This window comes from Argopecten irradians, chromosome 5 (genome assembly GCF_041381155.1).
Source record: "Argopecten irradians isolate NY chromosome 5, Ai_NY, whole genome shotgun sequence".
NCBI lineage: Eukaryota > Metazoa > Mollusca > Bivalvia > Pectinida > Pectinidae > Argopecten > Argopecten irradians.
The window spans coordinates 17,741,273-17,763,265 of record NC_091138.1 but is presented as its reverse complement, the minus strand read 5'-3'; the positions used below and the strand labels follow the sequence as shown (position 1 = coordinate 17,763,265).

The following is a 21,993-nucleotide window of genomic DNA, read 5'->3' as shown; positions in this document are numbered from 1 at the left end:
ACATCAATGATACATACTACAGGAAACACAACACACAATCCGGAAGCACATGTTTTAACCGGAAGTTATTACTGAAGGATGGCGGCGAATTTTGTTTTATTTCCAATTTAACAGAGTGATGTTAATAACAATTTGCAGGGCATTTTGTAGTTCTTCCAAAGAAAAAATGGTAAAGATATTGAATGTTGCAGAGAAAAATGACGCTGCCAAGTCAATCGCTGCTGTTATGTCAAGGGGAAGTGCTCGAAAGGTAAGCTTAATGCAAATAACAGAGGTCAACTTGATCTACATGAGTACTACATGTACCATACTCCAACAATGTTAGAGGTATAGCACGACGAGACACTTTTGATCATTACGTCGTGTCCAACATCAGAAGTTTCTCAATATCGAGATCTAATATCATTGGATTACATGTACCCGGGCCATTGTAAAAATTTTGTGTACATATACTTCATTATACTGAATAATGGCACAATCCACCACAAGCGTATCATTCGCTAATCAGCGACGTAGGTAGTAGATATTATATAACACAATTTGAGTCATGCACGGCATGGTAAGAGCGAAGCTTCCAATTGAGGAATTCTTTGAAAAGAAAACAGATAATGTTGTTTCAAAAATCATTATCAAAAAAGGGTGTCACGATTTTTAGAATGCCTTACAACTGATCCAAGACTATGTTTCTGTGAGTGAAATATCAAATTCTGTTGTCTAACTTTGTTAAAAGATGACAATTTAGGTGTTCTCTGTTGCCTACAGTGTATAACCATCAGGGAAATTCAGTGCAAATGTCATGGTTGAATGAGTTTTACCTGTGTTCTATTTTTTAGCACCATAGTAAGCAATGGAGGTGATATAGTTTGTGACTTTTACTCAAATTGAGACAATGAAGTTTGTCCGATTATGATTAATAATGTACTATGTTATGTTAGTAATGGTGCCATGTCAAAATTATTACGCCTTTTTTTATGAAAACTTCATACATTTTTCTTGCACAGAATTCCTCATTTGGGTAACTTTTTGATTACTCAAACAGGTAACTGTTACTCAAATGGGTAACTGTAACCCATATGCATTTTTTTTTTATAATTACTTAAATTTTTGCATCTTTTCTGCAGAGAGAAGGATTTTCCAAGTTCAACAAGATTTATGAATATGAGTATAACATTCTGAACCAGAACAATTGTACTATGACAATGACTTCCGTCTCTGGACATCTATTAGGACTGGACTTTAAAGGCAACTACAAGAAATGGTATGTATGATTGTGTAGCGGGACTGGACTGGTGTAGCTCAGTGGTAGAGCATTTTGGCTAGTGTTCGGAGGTTCTGGGTCCGAATCCCAGTCTGGCCACTACATTTTCTCCTTTCCTGTTACAATTGTATCTCATTCTCCTGAGCCTAACTAGATTAAAATATAATTTCCTATCATTTTATTTGTGTTGTAGCGTCTTAATACTTCTGGGCGCTCTTCTATCTATAAGCTTGAAAATCTTCTGAGAAGACTTTTACTTCTTAAAAAAGCACAGATCGAGATGGGGTCTGATATTGTTAACATCATCCTTAGCTACTGCTATAGCGGAAAAAATATCACCTTCTGACTGACTTATTACATTATCCTTAATTTAGAACAGTGAAAAATACATATTTCTGTCTAGTGCCCCAACCTACCAACTTAGCCAAAGAAGCATGATCATTACCTGAGTGACAGAGACGGTATTTAACACTACATATACAAGTCACACCAGCCAGCTGCTCCTTTTACATTAATCCCCCAGTTTTTACTTATTCCTCATATCAAATCAAGATATGCAAACCATCTTCCATGGAATATTAAGTTAGGTGCCAGACCAAGATATGGTCAGTGAGTGGCTTGCGACAGTACATGTCTTAACTGGAGTTTTAACTTGCATCCTAGACATATAGCAGTTTAATGTTCAGTCAATTGATAAGTTTGCACATGTTATCAGAGATTTTATTTATTCTCTAAAGATGAATTTTTACCCAGGTATAGCTGTAATCCTGTTGCGCTGTTTGATGTGGAAGTGGAAAAGTACTGTCCTCAAAACTTTACTGACATCAAAGTAAGTTTACAATATCACTGAGAGAAGATGAAATAAAGGTCACTAACTAACCAAATTATGGTCTAAGTGATATATCTATATTCCATTTTATTGTCTTTCCCTCTTAATACATGACATTATATGAAGGAAATTACAGAGATGTAGCATTTAGAATTTAGAATTTTCTACTGTCTCAACGTCTGGTAATATTGCACTGTCATGTCACCTTATCAGTTTCAATTTGCTTATGAAGGTAGGTAACCATTATTGATTGATTCATGTAAATTTGAATGATATAATCTCTGTTGTTTTGTAGAGAACCTTGGAGAGAGAAGTAAGAGGAGCTCAGTCTCTCATTATCTGGACAGATTGTGATCGTGAAGGGGAAAACATTGGATTCGAAATCATTCAAGTTTGTAAAAGTGGTGAGTGTATATTGATAGGTATAATTAGAAAAAAGAGAATGTGCAGCAACTCCATTTGATACATTATATGACATATATATACCACTTATAGAAGTTATTTTACAAATGCGTTTTGCTATAATTATAAGAATATAAAGATGAAAGTTATAATAATGTTTTGGTGAATCAAATTTACTTCTACAAAAACATCATGAAATAAAAAACAGTTTACATGTCTGTATTCCTAAAATTTCGTCATGAGTATCAGAGAAAACTTTATCTGTCTATTTCAGTGAAACCAAATATACGTGTATACAGAGCAAGGTTTTCAGAGATCACACCACAGTAAGTAAATTATGGCATTGCTTCATTTATTTTACCTTAAACCCTACATTGATTCATGTTATATTCTTCTTATGATCATATTTGTAAATTTTTACTTTCCATTTGTTTATTGTGCTAATCATTTTTTTAGCCCACCATCATCAGATGGTGGGCTATTCAAATCGCCTTTCGTCCGTGGTCCGTGGTCCGTCCGTTCTTCCGTCCGTTAACAATTCTTGTTACCGCTATTTCTCAGAAAGTGCTGAAGGGATGTTTCTCAAATTTTATATGGAGGTTCCCCTAGGGCCCTAGTTGTGCATATTGTATTTTGGGACCAATTGGTCAATAAAATGGCCGCCAGGCAGTCATCTTGGATTTTGATAGTTAAAGTTTGTTACCGCTATTTCTCAGAATGTACTGAAGGGATCTTTCTCAAATTTCGCATGTAAGTTCCCCTAGGGGCCTAGTTGTGGATATTGCATTTTGAGACCAGTTGGTTGACAAGATGGCCGACTGGCTGCCATCTTGGATTTTGATAGTCTAAAGTTTGTTACCGCTATTTCTCAGAAAGTACCGAAAGAATTCTTCTCAAATTTCATGTACAGGTTCCCCTAGGGCCCTAGTTGTGCATATTGCATTTTGGGACTGATTGGTGAACAAGATGGCCGACAGGCCGCCATCTTGGATTTTGACAATTGAAGTTTGTTACAGCTATTTCTCAGAAAGCACTGAAGGGATCTGTCTCAAATTGCATGTGCAGGTTCCCCTAGGGGCTTAGTTGTGCATATTGCATTTTGGGACTGATTGATGAACAAGATGGCCGACAGGCCGCCATCTTGGATTTTGATAGTTAAATTTTGTTACTGCTATTTCTCAGAAAGTATCAAAAGAATTCTTCTCAAAGGACTAGATACGGTAATGGCTCTTTTTGGCCCCTAAATCTACCAAAATTCAAATTACCGTAAGTATTTAGAAATTAAGTTGCTGCGTTTGAAATATTGAATACGCCCCTGATAAAAACTTAATGATATTTTTATTGACAGGAAGTATGTTTTTGCTCTATAACCATGGTAACTTTGCATAAATTATGCAAATTTGAAAATTTGGTCAATTTTGGCATATTTTTTGATAGTTTTTCTTTTAAAAGCAATAGAGCGCAACCTAGAACAAACTTTATATTTTACAGGAATTAGCAGACACGAAGAATACATCATTTTGAGAAATATAAAGTTTGTTCTAGAATGCGCTCTATGTTTACTAGATGAAAAACTGCATTAAAAAGGTCAATTTTGATGAAATTTTCACATTTTGCATAATTTATGTGTAATAAAAATGGTTGCCATGGCAACTAGAACTGCTATAATACCTAATAACATTATCAAATATGTCGTGTATGTAGTTAAGATTTGAAATGCAATATTTACATCTTAAAATAACAGACTTTAAATAATAGCGGATTTGGGGGCCACAAAAGACCCTTACCATACCTAGTCCTTTCATGTACAGGTTCACCTAGGGCCCTAGTTATGCATATTGCATTTTGGGTCCGATCGATGAACAAGATGGTCGACGGGCTGCCATCTTGGATTTTGATAGTTAAAGCTTGTTACCACTATTTCTCAGAATGTACTCAAGGGATCTGTATCAAATTGCATGTGCAGGTTCCCCTAGGGGTCTAGTTGTGCATATTGCATTTTCGGACTGATCGATGAACAAGATGGCCGATAGGACGCCATCTTGGATTTTGATAGTTGAAGCTTGTTACCACTATTTCTTAGAAAGTACTGAAGGGATCTGTCTCAAATTTCATGTGCAGGTTCCCCTAGGTCCCTGGTTATGCATATTGCATTTTGGTATCGATTGGTGTACAAGATGGCCGACAGGACGCCATCTTGGATTTTGACAATTGAAGTTTTTAGCTCACCTGGCCCAAAGGGCCTGTGAGCTTATGTCATGGCGCGGCGTCCGTCGTTCGTCGTCCGTCTGTCCGTCAACATTTCCTTTAAATTGCTACTAGTCATAGAGTTCTGCATGGATTGTAACCAAATTTGGCCACAAACATCCTTGGGGGAAGGGGAACAGAACTTGTATAAATTTTGGCTCTGATCCCCCAGGGGCAGGAGGGGTGGGGCCCAATAGGGGATTTAGAGGTTAATATTAAGATTCCTTCAGAAAAGAAACAGTGAACCTGTATTCAGAACATTACTTGGCATTACAAACCAGGTGAGCGATACAGGCCCTCTGGGCCTCTTGTTTTCTGCTATGTCTGAGAATGTACTGAAGGGATCTGTCTCAAATTGTATGTGCAGGTTCTTCTAGGGGTCTAGTTTGCATTTTGCATTTTAGGACTGTTCGGTGAACAAGATGGCTGACAGGTAGCCATCTTGGATTTTGATAATTGAAGTTTGTTACAGTTATATATCTCAGAAAGTAGTCAAAGGATCTTTCTCAAATTTCATGTGTAGTAATATGTAGTAAAAGCTTGAAAAGCAGAGAAAAGATCCCTCTTTCCTTTGTCAGACAAAGATCGTTCTTAGGTGGGCGCCAAGATCCCTCTGGGATCTCTTGTTACCTTTAGTTAGCTACTTTCATTAGACAATGTTTCTGCATAGGGATCTGACCTTTAATTATTAAGCTTCTTATGACCAAGTATCAAACTCTAAAACCCTACATTAGTTCTGTAATCTGCACACATGTTTGAACTTTAATTATTGTTTAACATTTTGCTCCACAAGTTTAGAGATCCAAATAAATCTAACATGATAGTATTTTTTTTTACTATGAAAACTCACGTACAAACTGTTTCACAGAGCTATACAAAGGGCCTGTAGAAACCTTGTGGAGCCTGACAAGAATACCAGTGATGCTGTGGATGTCCGACAAGAACTGGACTTAAGGATAGGTGTGTATGTGTAAGAATGTACATATATCATAGCTAGTGTATTAGCTTAACCTACCACATGGCAAATATTTCACAATGTTTTCAAGTTAAAAACATCAAACAACCTTTTGAAATCTTTTTCCCCATAGAAAATATACTATGCTGTAAATAAAAAAAAACAATGGATTTTCAACATACAAGTATTTTCTTATTTCAGGGGCTGCATTTACAAGATTCCAAACGTTGAGATTACAGAAGATATTCCCTGAGGTTTTATCTGATCAGTTGATCAGCTATGGTAGCTGTCAGTTCCCTACCCTTGGTTTTGTGGTGGAGAGGTACAAACAAGTCCAAGCTTTTGTACCAGAGCCATTTTGGAAAATTAAAGGTAAGTTTCTATAAGAAACTTTTTTTGTAAAAGTTCAGATAATGTTTTATTTCTTTCTTTTCCTTTCGATAGTAAATTATTTTTTCTTTAACAACTTTGAAATAATTCATTTCTATTAAACCGACTTCTGTTTCTATTTTACCAGTTACCCACAAACAGGATGATAACACCATAGAATTCAACTGGAAAAGGTTTGTATCATGGTTAAAAGATCAAGTCACAGGTTCTTATTAGACAATTTAAAAGAATTTCCAATCCTGATATTCATATACAGAGATCAGCCATTACTCAAGTTAAGCTCAATTGAACTCCAGTAGCTTGGACTTATCAGTACCGCATTTTACTTGATATCCCCATTACACTTGAAATATTTCTTTAGTCTTGACCAACATAATATTTGAATATAAAGATATTAAGAGTCAGATATAGAGAATACACAGTTAGTATCTTACAATACAATTTTTTATTTTGGTTTGTGTGACTTAGAAAAGCTGTGTCGAGCACCAAAATAAAACTTGTATTGTAAGATGCTAACTGTGTATTCTGTTCACCCTGCAAATATTACGACATTCAAAATGAAAGCAAATTGCCAGTTATTTACTTGGTTTAGCTCAAAGCAAGACGCTGCTTTAATGCAGAGGAAAAGATTCATTCACTAACCCGAATGAGAGTGTGCTCCTTTTTACTACCGTGGGTAATATATAAGTGCAATCGTAAACAGTACCAGAAATTCTATTCAGTATGTAATATTACTGAAACAATACAGAAATACTCAAAACAACATCAAAGTATTACTTTACAATACATACCTTTGCTATGAGCCAAGAAAAAGATGACATCGCGATATAAGATTTTTGATATCGTAAAAATGACATTATTTCGGTGAATATGACATCACATTTTAGCAGGACTGAATGACGTTTCATTCACCGGAAGGTTAAAGTTCTGAGTCAAGTTTTAAAAAGTTCTGTCAGATATGGTACAAATTCATGCAATTGTATTGACGGATAAAGCAAAAGTTTATGCGGCAGTAGTTATCCGGCAATATGTGTGGCAGTTGCAGGATAAAATCAAAAGTTTTTCCTGTTCTGTTGAGTTAATTACTGTGAGATTCAGTTGAACAAAACAGTTACATAATATATGCAATTAAGGTTTCATGTGGCAAATAAATGTTTCAATTTTAGGATGAAATTTACAAACACTATTTAAAACTAAAAATCATATTCCAACATAACAGTAATTTATACATTTTGTAAGAATACATGTCTATATGTCGTATACCCACTGTTGTGTACTTTTGATTTTAGGGTTCGCCTGTTTGACAACACTGCTTGTCTTATTTTGTACGAACACTGTACTGAGGTAAGCTAACACATAACCTATTGTAGGGTTGTTTTTGAACACACGAATATGAAAACATATAAAATTTGGCAAAAATCTGTGCTATTGGGTCTCAACATCAACTTAGAAATCACCAAAGACTAGATCAGAAGAGGAATACTTTACAAAGAATTCACTTTATACTAAATACACCATGAAAAATGTCTTCTATGAATACAGTGTTGACTCATTTTATACTCACATCCCATAAGTTAATATTTTTTTCAAATATATGAAGGGTAAAACATATACCCAAATCATTTTTCAAAGGGTCAAAAACATTCTGTTATCAGTATATGCAATACCTTGCAAGGATAATACATATTATAACATGTTTTTCTCATGGTTCTCTCTTTATCAGAATCCTACAGCGACAGTTAAAGATGTCCGATGTAAAAGTAAGAGCAAGTGGAGACCCCAGCCACTGGATACTGTGGTATGTAGACGTCTACTAGAGGAGAACAGTTTGTTACTATTATTGTTCTTCATTTATCATTCAAAGTTCAAACACTACTAGTTTCCTCAATGACACCTGTCTATACAACCTAGAATTTGAGTTATTTGTAATCAACTACATTGTATGTAAATTCGTTAGAAATGAATGACTTGATACTTGGAAGACGTTTCCCAATTTCAACTTATCACAATTATAAAGTTGTCAAACAGTAACCAACAAACTTGTCAATAACAACCTTTGACAAAACCGCATTATATTACACAAATTGCTCACAGATTGAAAATGATTTATTTGAAGGAATTAGAAAAGCTTGCCTCCAGAAAGTTAAGAATCAATGCGAAGGAAACAATGAAAATAGCAGAAAAGTTGTACACTGAAGGGTACATCAGCTACCCTCGTACTGAGACTAACAAGTTTCCTCCTGACCTTGACCTTGTGAGATTGGTGGAGCAACAGACTGTGGATGGTGAATGGGGAGGTAAACATTTATTTATTTAAATCACATGACTAGATTCTCTAGACTAACTCTTGAGTAAGCTTCGAGTTATCTTCACTTTAAAATGCCATTCCATTTCTCTCATACTTCATAGATTTATACCATGGTTGTCAGGGAGAAGACACCTGAGTTATACCATGGTTGTCAGGGAGAAGACACCTGAGTTATACCATGGTTGTCAGGGAGAAGACACCTGAGTTATACCATGGTTGTCAGGGAGAAGACACCTGAGTTATACCATGGTTGTCAGGGAGAAGACACCTGATACTGAGGGTGTATCTACATGGTGTACATTATCAATGATGTCATCAATTTTCATTCATCCTGTGTCAAATTATTTTAACCACGCTGAATTTATAATGGAACCTAGTTTATTAACTTTTCCTATTGCATACTGGCAGATTTTGCAAGGGGAGTTCTAGAGCAAGGGCCACTTCCTAGGAATGGAAATAAAACTGATCAGGCTCATCCCCCGATTCACCCCACCAAGTATACAGACAGACTACAGGTAAGACTCCCCTTTTCCCCAAAGACACAGAGCAGCACACCCCACTAATCACATTTTGCTGGCAATAATTAAATCTTTTGTCCTAGTCTTAAAATGCTGAACATGCAAGAGTAGTTTAAAAATTAACAAAATGTTAATATCTGCATAATAAAACAGTATTGATTGTGGAGATTTATATAACCTCTTTTACATTAAACAGGGCAATGAGAAGAGGGTTTATGAATTTGTTGTTAGACATTTCCTAGCGACCTGCTCTAGTGATGCTCAGGGCCAGGAAACTGTCGTGGAAATAGACATTGCAGAGGAAAAGGTTTGAATGACTACTAATACTTAAATGTCACACTTCAAAGTTAGTCATCCACTATAATAAAGGTTATAATTCTACAAATGCAATATTTATCTGCACCAATGTTTTAATTTTGATGAAGATTTGTAAATTCTTGACTGTACAGTTTTTACTCTAAATGTAAGAACTTAAAAACTCTGCATTGTATATACAGGGCCAAGCGTCATCGCCAGGGTATTTTTATGTATGAGTTATGTTGTCTAGTTTTCAGCCCAGGGCCTGATGATAACAGCCAGAAACTACTTAGATGTGTATCCCTATGACCGATGGAATGCTAAGGTATTCAAACTTACAGAACTTAAAAAGAATATGGAAGATCATTTTCATCTTTTGCATGCTTTGACTTCGTGAAAATACCCAGAAAATTGATTTTTTTTGTACAAATGGTATGGAGGTACACACTACTATTTTGCATATATGTGTAAATTATCACATATACTGGTACATTACAGTTGAGTATAGATTAGAATTATATATCCGACTTTCTATTCATGTGTTTTGAGATACAGTATAGCTGGATATTTTTGAGGGTATGATATTTTCACAATTTCGCAGGAGATTGCTATTATCACGAAAATTTGATTCGTGAAATATTAAGAAATGGTTGAACGTTATAAACCCTTAAATTCTTATTGCGAAAATTTAAAAATCGCTAAAATAAAATTTTCCTGTTATTCAAATCACATTTTGTCCATGGTCAAATAGTACTGAAGGTAGTTGTCTCAAATTTCATGTGCATGGTCCCCCTATGATCCCCATATTGCATTTTGGTATTGATTAGTGAAAAATATGGCCAACAGGCCGCCACCTTGGATTTTGACAATTGAAGTTTGTTACCGCTGTTTCTCAGAGAGCACTGAAGGAATCGGTCTCAAATTGCATGTGCATGTTCCCCCAGGGGTCTGGTTGTGCAAATTGCATTTTGGGACCGATCGATGAACAAGATGGTCGCCTGGAAGCCATCTTGGATTTTGATAGCTAGAGTTGGTTACCGCTAATTCTCAAAAAGTACTCGAGGGATCTGTCTCAAATTTCATATGTAGGTTCCCCTAGGGCCCTTCTTGTGCATATTGCATTTTGTAACTGATCGGTCAACAAGATGGCTGAGCGGCCGTCATCTTAGTTAACTGATTGTTAATTGATAGTTAACGCTATTTCTCAGAAATTACTGAAGGAGTCTCTCTCAAATTCCATACGTTTGTGCCCCTTGGGCCCTTGATGGCCAACCGCCTGTCATCTTGGATTGCATCGTTGAAGTTTGTTACCGCTATTTCTCAGAAAGTACTCAAGCCAAATCTGTCTCAAATTTCATATGAAGTATGTTTGAAAAAGTATGAAAAGCAGGGAAAAGATCCCTCTTTCCATTGTCAGACATAGATCATTCTTTGATGGGCGCCAAGATCCCTCTGGGATCTCTTGTTCTTAGATCAAATAAAAAAAATGGTCCACAAAGATATCTGGCTATACGGTATATGAAATTAGTTCTACATTTTCTAAAAAAAAAAAAAAATAATAATAATATCCTTCTGTTGTATGTAATTTATCTATTTGATTCTTTTTAATGTTTGCCCAATGGTTCCTCATTGAACAAACTTTAACAAAGAATTTGAGATTTTGTTGATAGATCATTAGAATTTAAGTCTGTTTGTATTATAGGTGATTCCTGTGTACAGTCAAGGGGACACTTTCCAGCCAAACTCTATCGAGGTAGGTGAAAACTTCTACAGTGAGAATGCTTCTTCAAAAGATAACTAACTTAATACTAAATATCAAGTTTTGCTTTGTAACACATGGAGACAATTAAGCCAGCAAAATGTTTTATGTGTTTTTATAAAGAGCATACATTTTGGATTTGAAATAAATTCTTAACTTTATGAATCCTACTTTGATATTCAAATTGCAGATGGTTGAATCAGAGACAAGTCCGCCATCATTATTGTCTGAGGCCGATCTGATTGCATTGATGGACAAACATGGAATTGGTAGGTCAATTGTTTATTAGCTCACCTGGTCCAAAGGACCGAGGTGAGCTTATGGGATACAGCAAGTCCGGCGTCCGTCGTCCGGCGTCCGGCGTCCGTCAACAATCGACTTCTTCTCCATAACCACTGGTCGGATTTCAACAAAATTTGACTGGTAGCATCCTTATGGGCTACTAACTGAAAATTGTACAAATGATGGGGCTGATCCCCCGGGGGCCTGAGGGGCGGGGCCAAAAGGGGTCAATTTGGCTATTTCCATATAAACGACTTCTTCTCTGAAACCAAGCATGGGATAGCACCCATAATGCAATGGTAGCATCCTTATAGGGTGGGGATTCAAAATTGTACTAATTATTGGGCTGACCCCCCGGGGGCCTGAGGGGCGGGGTCAAATGGGGTCAATTTGGCTATTTCCATAAAACGACTTCTTCTCTGAAACTAAGCAAGAGATAGCACTCATAATGCAATGGTAGTATCGTTATAGGGTGGGGATTCAAAATTGTACAAATGATGGGGCTGACCCCCCGGGGGGCCTGAGAGGCGGGGTCAAAAGGGGTCAATTTGGCTATTTCCATATAAACGACTTCTTCTCTGAAACCAAGCATGGGATAGCACCCATAATGCATTGGTAGCATTCTTATAGGGTGGGGATTCAAAATTGTACAAATGATGGGGCTGACCTCCCGGGGGCCTGAGGGGCGGGGCCAAAAGGGGTCAATTTGGCTATTTCCATATAAACGACTTCTTCTCTGAAACCAAGCATGGTATAGCACCCATAATACAATGGTAGCATCCTCATAGGGTGGGGATTCAAAATTGTGCAAATGATAGGGCTGACCCCCCGGGGGCCTGAGGGTTGGGGTCAAAAGGGGTCAATTTGGCTATTTCCATATAAATGACTTCTTCTCTGTAACTAAGCATGGTATAGCACCCATAATGCAATGGTAGCATCCTTATAGGGTGGGGATTCCAAATTGTGCAAATGATAGGGCTGACCCCTGGGGGCCTGAGGGGCGGGGTCAAAAGTGGTCAATTTCCATATAAATGACTTTTTCTCTGCAACTTAACATAGGATTACGCTCATAATGCAATGGTTGCATCCTTATAGGGTTTGGATTCAAAATTTTGCAAATGATGGGGCTGACCCCCCGGGGGCCTGAAGGGTGGGGTCAAAAGGGGTAAATTTAGCTATTTCCATATAAACGACTTCTTCTCTGCAACTAAGAATGGAAGAGCACTTATAATGCAATGGTAGCATCCTTATAGGGTTGGGATTTGAAATTGTACAAATGATAGGGCTGACCCCCTGGGCCTTAGACGGCAATAGATGCGAGATCAAAAAGGTCAATTAGGCTACTACTTTCATATAAATTACTTTGTCTCTGAACTATGTATTGGATAGCATATTTGTATGGTATCAATAGCATCATTGTATGGTTGTGATTCAAAATTAAACTTTGGGAGTCAATTTTGCTTATTTTTCTAATTGTCAGAGTCTTGTGATAATTACTAACAAAAAACCAGGTGAGCGATACAGGCCCTCTGGGCCTCTTGTTTATATTAAGTTACCTAATATTGGATGTATTAATTCCGTTAAAAGTTTGTCTCATTATGATTAAAAGTCTTCTTTTGAATAAGCTAATATTGTTTTAAATCTGAAACATGATTATGATACATTGATCAAATTTAAAATGTTTTAATATATGAAGATTGTGTAATAATATTGTGTAGGAACAGACGCTACTCATGCTGAGCATATAGAGACCATCAAGAGTCGGATGTACGTTGGACTACAGGGGGACAATAAGTTTATCCCGGGCCACTTAGGCATGGGGCTAGTGGAGGGTAAGTATGGTACTGTATTTGACACTATAAGTACCCAGGGCGGATGAAAATTGAAAAATGAAAAGACACTTAACAGGACTGAATTTGGGCTAATCTTTCGCAAAATCATTTCACATAGTAATACATTAATCAATTTACAAAAGTAATCTTTTAGAGAAACCTTCACTGTTTTCATAGTTTCAGTCTGTATTTGAGTAACGTAGGTGAAATCAAAGCCTCCAATAGAGGGAGGGGCACTTATAGGGATGACGTAACTTATTTGGTCAAATACGATATCTCTACAAAATTGTAGAATTTACCTGTATTTCACCATTAAATTATGGTGGTTTTTTTTTCTCTTTTTGAGTTGACAATTTATAAAGTCTGTAAATAGATTAAACTTACTTTAATATTGGCATAGAGAATTAACTATTAAAGAGTTGATATGTGTATGTTTTCAGGTTATGATGCTATGGGATATGAAATGTCTAAACCAAACCTCCGGGCAGAATTAGAAGCAGACTTAACACGGTATGTACTAATACATATTGTGATATCATTAAAATCTACCTTATGTGTTCATCCTGTGACAATCTATTGAATTATACACATCCGGTATTTAAGAAACACATTTTATAGAGTAACAATTTGCTGTCTGCAGCAATAACTGGCCATATTCGAAAAGCCAACATCACAAAGTCTGGTATTTATATATATACATTGTATAATTTGTTTGAAATTGATGTAATTATAGTTGTTGGCAAATTATCTCTGTATGTATCTAATATAGTATTACAATGATACTTTGTGAGGGTATATATTGCACTGGTTATTTTTGAAAATGTTGCAGATATTTAGGATTTTGTTTGGTATAAAGAAAGTGTTATTCCTTTACATAAGATTGCATATACTAAATTTTAGGTCTAATCTATTACAGGATTTGTGAGGGCACCAAGGATAAAAATGGTAAGAGGAGCAGGATGTTGGTTTAATTTTCAGAAATTTTGTCAAATAAATCACAAACTCTCAGTAAAGCTCAGTGAGTCTTTTCGAAAATTTGAATTTGTTGGTATAAATTGATCAGGTTAAGTGTTATGATTAAATACAGGTAAAATACAGAGTATGCATTTATATAATTATAATTGCCATATTTTTGTGTGTATGGTAAAATACAGAGTATGCATTTATATAATTATAATTGCCATATTTTTGTGTGTATGGATGATAGTGTCAAAGTGTAATGATTTACAGAGTATGTATTTTTGGTAGATGATGGTTGTATGATGCAGACAGAGAAAGTGTTATACATGATTTTTGTAGGTTGTATAGTAACACAAATCAAGCTTATTAGTCTAGTGTCATTGATCCTATTGTGGTTTGATTTAATCTTATTATATTGCAGTGGTTTTAGAAGAACAGAAGCAGAAATATAAACAAGTTTTTATTGAAGCTTGTCGGCAGGTAAGTGGAGTATTTTCAAACCTTTTCGAGTAATTTGGATATTAGAAGTACTGATACCCTAAAGCATTATCATAGATTAGGAATTCTCCTCAAAGTCACTGATTATTGACTTAAAAGTCAGCCTGATGACATAAAACCATTGCCAATTCTATAAATATTTAGCACAACATTGATATTTTAAAACATTCTCATGTACAATGTAACTTGTCTAAACCGGATGTCACTGGGGTTAGCATATCTAGCCGGTATAGGCAGGCTTCTGGATTATACAGGTTTTGATTATAATAAATTAGGGAGGAAAATACCATACTATTTATCCAGAATACAGAGAGATCTGAATTAGATAAGGGTCCGATTAGATAAGTTATACAGTATTTGGTAAATGTAAGTAAGGATAGTTTCATGGTTATACTGATAGTGGGTTGATGAAGAAAGTGGCATTGTTTTATGTCTGTCAGATTTCAAAGAATCATGTATTTGGTTTTGTTTGCAGGCTTTGAAAATTGATGAAGCATTGTCAAAGTATCTAGGGGAGGCCCAACCTATGCCTGCAGAACATGGTATGTTACTAAGTAGCTGGATATGCTCATGGGAGGTTCTAATGTCTCTGACACTGGAGACACATATTTATCACTGTGTTCATCTGTCTCGCTGATTTTCTTCAGTTTCAAGAATATTTGTGTAAAAACTGTAGGCCTGATTGTTTTAAAATTGCATGTACATATAATAATAGCCAGCGGTATGTACGTGTGCAATAGGGGTTTTCTTAGAAGTCCAAATACTTATGGTTTTATAGCACTTTGACTGTAATTCCTGTTAAAGCAACCTAGTCAGAAATAATGAGTATTACTTACGGGCCACTATTTTATGATTTTGATAGGTTGGAATAAGCTGTAATCATTTAAGCTGTTTATAGCTGATTTCAATGGTTTAAATTGAATAGCCCATTGGCAATACACATGCAAGAAATAACAATAGTTTCCATGGATCTGTACAATACAATCACTTTCATTCTAGCAGACTGTATTCTTACAATTTTATGTGAAATCTTGATTTTTAGCATTAGAAACCTTAGCTACATCCCCAATCAAGAAATGTCCTAATTGTGGCCAGGATATGGTGTTGAAAACAAAGAAAGATGGGAAAAGGTAAGGATATATATGTGGTCACAAAGGCAGGGCTCACTGTACCTTCTATTTAGGCTTCTTGTTTTACAAAGGATGAAGCAGTATAGAATAAAATAGTTTTTACAGGCATTTTAGAGTGTTGTCAAGTTTAAAGAATAGCTATGCAAGATTTAACTACCAAACACTGTTGATGATATAATGATGTATTTATTTGTAGTTTCTTCATCAGCTGTATGGGATATCCTGACTGTAGGAATGCTATCTGGCTGCCTGACTTTGTACAAAATGCAACTGCTGCTGATTCCTCATGCCAGACGGTAAACATTTTCTCTTGCTGCTACGTAATGTAGTCAATAAATGTTATCCTGAATAAAAACTTTTTAAAGTCTCTAGACTTTGGTAGATTGGAGGAGCCCTTCTTGTACTAGAGTGTTACCTAGTAGTATAATAAAAACAATTCATACTTTTTTTGTGCAATCAAATTTTACCTCAAAAACAATGGTTAATCCAATGATGAATTTGCACAGTTACCGTGGCTATTATATAAGATACAGTACACAGAAAATAGAATTAACGCAAGCCTGTTTTAGTGCAGTATTAATAAGTTCTAAAATCAGATTACAGCTAAAATATGTACATTTGTTACTTTCAAATACACACATCAGTTTTGTTGTTAAACTTTTAGTGTGCTGGAGTACGCCTGATCAAGTTTAAGTTCAAACGAGGATCTGTACCTCCAATGATGCCTACAGAGTAAGTACGATCTATAGTTGTAGAGTCTGGTATTGATTAATACTACAAATCTCTGTCACTTCATCTTTTGGTCGTCAGGTATGGTGATCTATATCAAAACTTTTGCCATTGACTTTGACCTGAAACTTTATTATTTAGCAAAATATCTACCTGGTAGATTGTACCTAAGAGACAGCATCCAGTTAACTCATGAGGATGATCACAGTGATGTGTCCCTAACTTTTAATTTTCCAATTTCATGTAGTATTTGATCAGAAATAGACTTGAGACATTGCATCCAATTTAGTTTCTTGTGGATACCATTCATAAAAAGCCTTAAAATTTTGACCAGTCGCAGTGGGTGATTCATGTGAGGATAGTTCTTGTTATGAAGGTCCACAGACTAGTGTATTATAAAACAAAGATATGTCCTATCAGTTTAGAACTTTCTGTATCTGTTTTATGACATATGTCCTGTTTCCTCACCAGGTACTGTGGTTGTATAGGGGGATGTGATGAAATGCTGGCTGAAACTCTGAATCTACACAGGAACATGGGTATGTAGTGTATTACTACACCGGGCTACATACAACAGGACAAATCTAGAAAATCACTTTAGAATGTTATTTACAAATGTGGAATATTTATCCTGATCATATCCAACAATTGTACATCTATTTTTACACCAAATGCTGTGCTTGCTAGACATTGATTCAGTTCTGTATAACTTGTACATTGATTATATGTAGGAGACTTTACATTAACACTTACATCTTTCATCATAAGCATGTAGATACATTGTAAATTTTAAAAGACAAAAGGAGGAGTTTGACTTGTGTTTGGAATATAATTAACTGGTAAATAAAATTCATCTTTCTTTTCAGGTTCCAGCCAGAGACCTGCTTCACTCTCTAACCAGACCAATCTGTCAGATAGTGGTATAGGTTCTACATACAACTCCCAGGCCAGTGACAGAACCAACACCCGGCCGACTCAGTCAACACAGTCAAACAACAGAACGACACAGTCAAACAACAGATCATCTAGCTCTAGACAAAATACAACAACGAACAGTAATAACACAAACAGGAACCTACATACAAACAATAATACAGGATATGGTGTACAGGGAGGTAACTCTCGGGTTCCCTTAGTGTCTGTGTCACCCTTCAACAGAAACACGCCTGGTCCGGCAGCTGGTGGTGGCGGCGATGGGAATGCTATTGTGTGTTCATGTGGAGAGGATGCTCTGTTACTGACTGTTCGTAAGGAAGGACCCAATACTGGTAAGTTATATGTAGTTCGTGAGGTGTTTAGGATTGGTGATTACAAATGTAATAAGGAGCATCTTGTATTACTTCGGTGTAAGGCAATAGTCAAAATAGGCAACAGAAGTTGTCCTATATCCTATATCTGATCTACATTTCAATATAAAGTATTGTTTATTTGCAATGATACTTAAACATGTATCCTGATTTATTATTTAAGGTCGACAGTTCTATAAATGTGGATCGTCAAAATGTAACTTTTTCCTGTGGGCTGATGAGTCACCAAACAATGATGAAGGAGCTGGAGGAGGAGGCTGGGGAGGAGGAGGAGGAGGAGGAGGAGGAGATGATAGCCGAGGAGGAGGTTACAACTCCTACAACAGGTATAGTGGGATGTAATACTATATCAGTACAAACTTTAGTAGGTTAGGTCTTTCGCTCAAATAAAATGGAGAGTTTGCTCCCAGTTCTCAATTCACTGCTGAATGAGAAATTTTCTTAATTTGCCCTGTCTTTTTTTCCACCTGCTTGACTTTGATTCTCTCACTCAACATATGGTAATAGTCTTATGTGAAGCAACTAGAAATCTACCAAATAATCCTTAGTTTGAAAGTGACTTACATTAGTTTGAATCAATTTAGTAGAACATATTACTATAGGCATGCCTATAAGATTTAATGCTTATGTTAATATTGGTAAAGGAACGAGTCAATGAGGTGTCTAGGCATACAGAAACATAATTCTGTATCTATACAAATTCTTCAGAGAAGACATTACCATGCATCAATATTTGTTTTAGAAATACCAATACCTCTGGTAGAGGAAATTTCCAGTCAGGGACCTCAGGAGGAGGAGAAGAATGTAACTGTGGAAACCAAGCTAAAAAGTAAAACTCTTTTCTACAGATAACTAAAATTTGCTTTCAAATTGTGTTTTCCCCTTTTATATAATAAAGGTCTGTAAAGGCAATTTTTCTCATAATATACAATGAACATAATAAAGCTTCCAAAACTTTTGGTTGTCATGTATGTTTTTGTATCAGATTTATATTTTATCCTAGCTATAAGTGCTGAAGAAGAAAAAAATGTCATTATATGTGTAGAAACATAGTATGTGGGTAGTGGCTAAGATAAATTCTATTCATGTGTGGTTTGTATTTCATTCACAGATTAACTGTACAGAAGGAAGGGCCAAACAAAGGGAGACAATTCTTTTCGTGTAATAAACCCCGTGGTGAGGGTTGTAATTTCTTCCAGTGGGCTGATGAGGCGGGAAATAATGGTAATTATGTAATGTCATCATTGAAGTAAATGTAATGTTACCATGGTTATGATTATATTAATATAGCTTCCATATTGTATATGAGTACTCCAAAATGTCACTATGATTATGTACTCCAAATATTGTTCCATTTCATGCCATAGGGTATTTGCCAAGGAAAAGACAACATCCCAGTTATGTTTAGGCCACTATTTTGTTTTACCCACTGGCAGTTAATATGTATGTGTGTAATGCTCAATTTATCTACCCAACAGAGATCAAGTAACTCTAAATAACTAAATCAGATTTTAAAATTAGGTATCAAAGTGATTAATTACAATATTTGTTCACATGTGTAATTTTTTCACATTGAAGAAAACACAGGAGGTGGTGGTATGTGGAACCAGGGGGGTGACAATAAGAAACGTGGGGGATCTAATACTGGTGGTCCAGCTGCGAAGAAGGCCAGGAAATGTGGCTTATGTGGAGAGGAGGGTAAGCAATATACAGGTCTTATACAATGTAATATTTTCTGGCATTCTGAATACATTCACTTTGTACATACAAACTGTAATTATTAAAGCATTAAACCTTCAGTATAGATAAAACCTGTCAATTATGTGATGGTACATGGATAAAGTGGATATGTCAGCTGCATAGTCCATAAGATAGCTTTTGTGACTGTGCTGATAAGTATCATGTCAGTGTACTGTGGTTACATGTCACAATTTTCTAAAGTTTTGATCCCTAAAATTTAACAGGATTTAAGAAGTTCAAGTAATATTTGTCTTTCTATACTGTCTTTGATTTAAGAACTACCAATGGGATTATCGCCAAAGCTTTACATATAATATATGGTAATGTGATTTTATGTATAATATACAGTAATGTGATATATATATAGAAATTGATAACATTTTTCTCTGATTTAACAGGTCATACAAGGAAGACGTGTCCACATAAATGAAAGTGAATCTGAAGAAATGTTGTTGTTAATGTTATGAAATTATTGTTTTACCTGTCATTTTATGAAATATTAAATACAAAAGCATGATCCAAGAAGAATTGACTTATTATTTGCTTGCTCAATATGTTTTTGTTTAAATGCACAATACAATACATCTATATTGAATTGTGTTTGTGTAGAAAAGTTAATATAAACAGGCACTTCTGTGTGCACGTGTAATTGGTCGATCCAGTATTACAAATATAGGCATAGAGGTGTTATCATATTAATAAGAATAAAAACCCTGTGGTATATGAACATTTGTCCGGACACAAATAAACGATTATTTTGATATGGTCATTTTGAGCTGGGATTTACATAAAGGAGTTACTGATTTTGAGACCAAATAAAGACCCCTTCCCCTAGAGAAATTTTTATGTACAGTTGTATTTTTCCATTTTTTTGTAAATATTTTTACGTTCTAAGGTAAAGGTCTTTAAATAACTGTACAGCTGTATACATGTTTTAAGGAAAAAATGTAGTTTTCCTCAGGCCCATGAAGTGATCAGGTATGAAGATCACTAGGAAGCTGCCTCATTGATAAAGAGGTCTGTCAGATACTACATAGCTCTTGTGCAATAATTAATATACATCCTACTCCTTCTCATTACTGATCATGACTAGAGTCAACTTTTTTCAATGTTCATTGACAGCTTGGTTTTTTTTCGAGGGATGACATAGTATATCATCATGATTTGTCCATCCCCGTCAGTCATTCAACATCTGTTATTTTTTTCGCATTTTAAACTTCTTATCAAGTTTGGGATTAAGCTGAAACTTCTGATATCAACTAGACACGGTCACCTATCAAGTGTTGGTTTTTTTTTTTCGAGTTGATCCGTGATCCGAAATGACCTTTTATTATTCAAGGTCAAGAACCTGTCTGCATAGTGCCATTTGAATTGATCTGATAATTAGTAGGCATTATTCCAACAATATGATTACATGTATATACCATGTACAGATGTTGCTGAACCTGCTCAAACTCAACAGAAAAAAACCAAAACATATATACTGTACATGCATCTCATATATACAATCTACAATAATTTTCATAAAGTTTTGGTTTTATTACACAACTTAGATTATACAGATAATCTTGTGAGATGGGGATCGATTATGCACTTTATTAGCTAGCCTCTCAAAGAGAGTGAGGCGTATGGAATCATTTTGATGTCGGCACTGGAAATCCCAGGTTAAGGTGCAAGTGTTGTAATACTGCATGTTATGCGTCAAAACTGACATTCATTTTTACAATAATTTGTTATTAAAATTATTGTGATGGGTGTGGAAAATCATTTAAAGGAGAAAAATGCTGAATTTTGTGAATTTCAAGAGGCTCAATGGGCTGAAATGCCCAGGGTAAAGCTTTGGTGCAAGTGTTGTTATACTGTTATAAATCACAACTGATGTTGATTTCTACAATATTGTTGTGATTGGCATGGGCAATCATTTAAAGGAGCAAAATTTTTGGAATTTCAATAAGCCCAATGGGCCAAAATAGCAAGGTTAAGGTTTTGGTGCAAGTGTTGTAATACTGTTATCCTTCACAACTGACTTTGACTTGAATTAAAGTGAATAGTCGGGCAAAGAAAACCAGTCTAAATGCGTTCATTGGCCTTTCAAAAGTTCTCACATATTAATAGGACGGTCAAGTTCTGCTTAGTTTCGCAGTTCTGACCATTAAAGTAAAGAAAAGTTGAAAGCATTGAAAGCGAGGCTGCGTGGAAATGTAACCACAGACGTTAGTGAGCCGAGAGGACGTTTTAGAATTCCCATACTTTAAATTAATTTTTTCGTACGCAGACAGATTTTGACGAGAGATTTTATTTTTCTATTTCATAAGAAATATTACTGGATACATTCACACCATTTTCACCAACTTTAGCCATCCTTGCCCGACTGTTCACTTTAATGATTTTATTTATAATTGTTGTGAAGAGTATGGACATGCAGTAATTTAAAGTGGGGAAATGCTGAAAACACCTCATGTACGTATTATATTGAACTTGTCCTATAAAAATGACTGTCACACAAATGTCATGTGGACTCATGTGGACCCATGATAATCTGCTATACCTGC

The 21,993-nt window shown here is 35.6% G+C and overlaps 1 protein-coding gene across 1 annotated transcript; it reads left to right on the top strand.

Annotated features, from left to right (window-relative positions):
• The first annotated feature begins 45 nt into the window (after positions 1-45).
• Positions 46-19,958, top strand: LOC138323066 (DNA topoisomerase 3-alpha-like). The gene is made up of 31 exons (XM_069267401.1): positions 46-250; positions 1,122-1,258; positions 2,012-2,087; positions 2,383-2,491; positions 2,764-2,815; positions 5,605-5,696; positions 5,893-6,063; positions 6,209-6,254; positions 7,371-7,425; positions 7,805-7,879; positions 8,198-8,378; positions 8,798-8,904; positions 9,104-9,214; positions 9,455-9,529; positions 10,907-10,957; positions 11,154-11,232; positions 12,964-13,077; positions 13,518-13,587; positions 13,994-14,022; positions 14,459-14,517; positions 15,011-15,077; positions 15,578-15,665; positions 15,862-15,961; positions 16,330-16,397; positions 16,866-16,933; positions 17,261-17,662; positions 17,865-18,027; positions 18,444-18,530; positions 18,813-18,925; positions 19,280-19,399; positions 19,840-19,958. Exons 1-31 carry the CDS (start codon positions 119-121, stop codon positions 19,869-19,871), a joined length of 3,129 nt encoding a protein of 1,042 aa, XP_069123502.1. The 5' UTR covers positions 46-118; the 3' UTR covers positions 19,872-19,958.
• Positions 19,959-21,993: the final 2,035 nt, after the last annotated feature.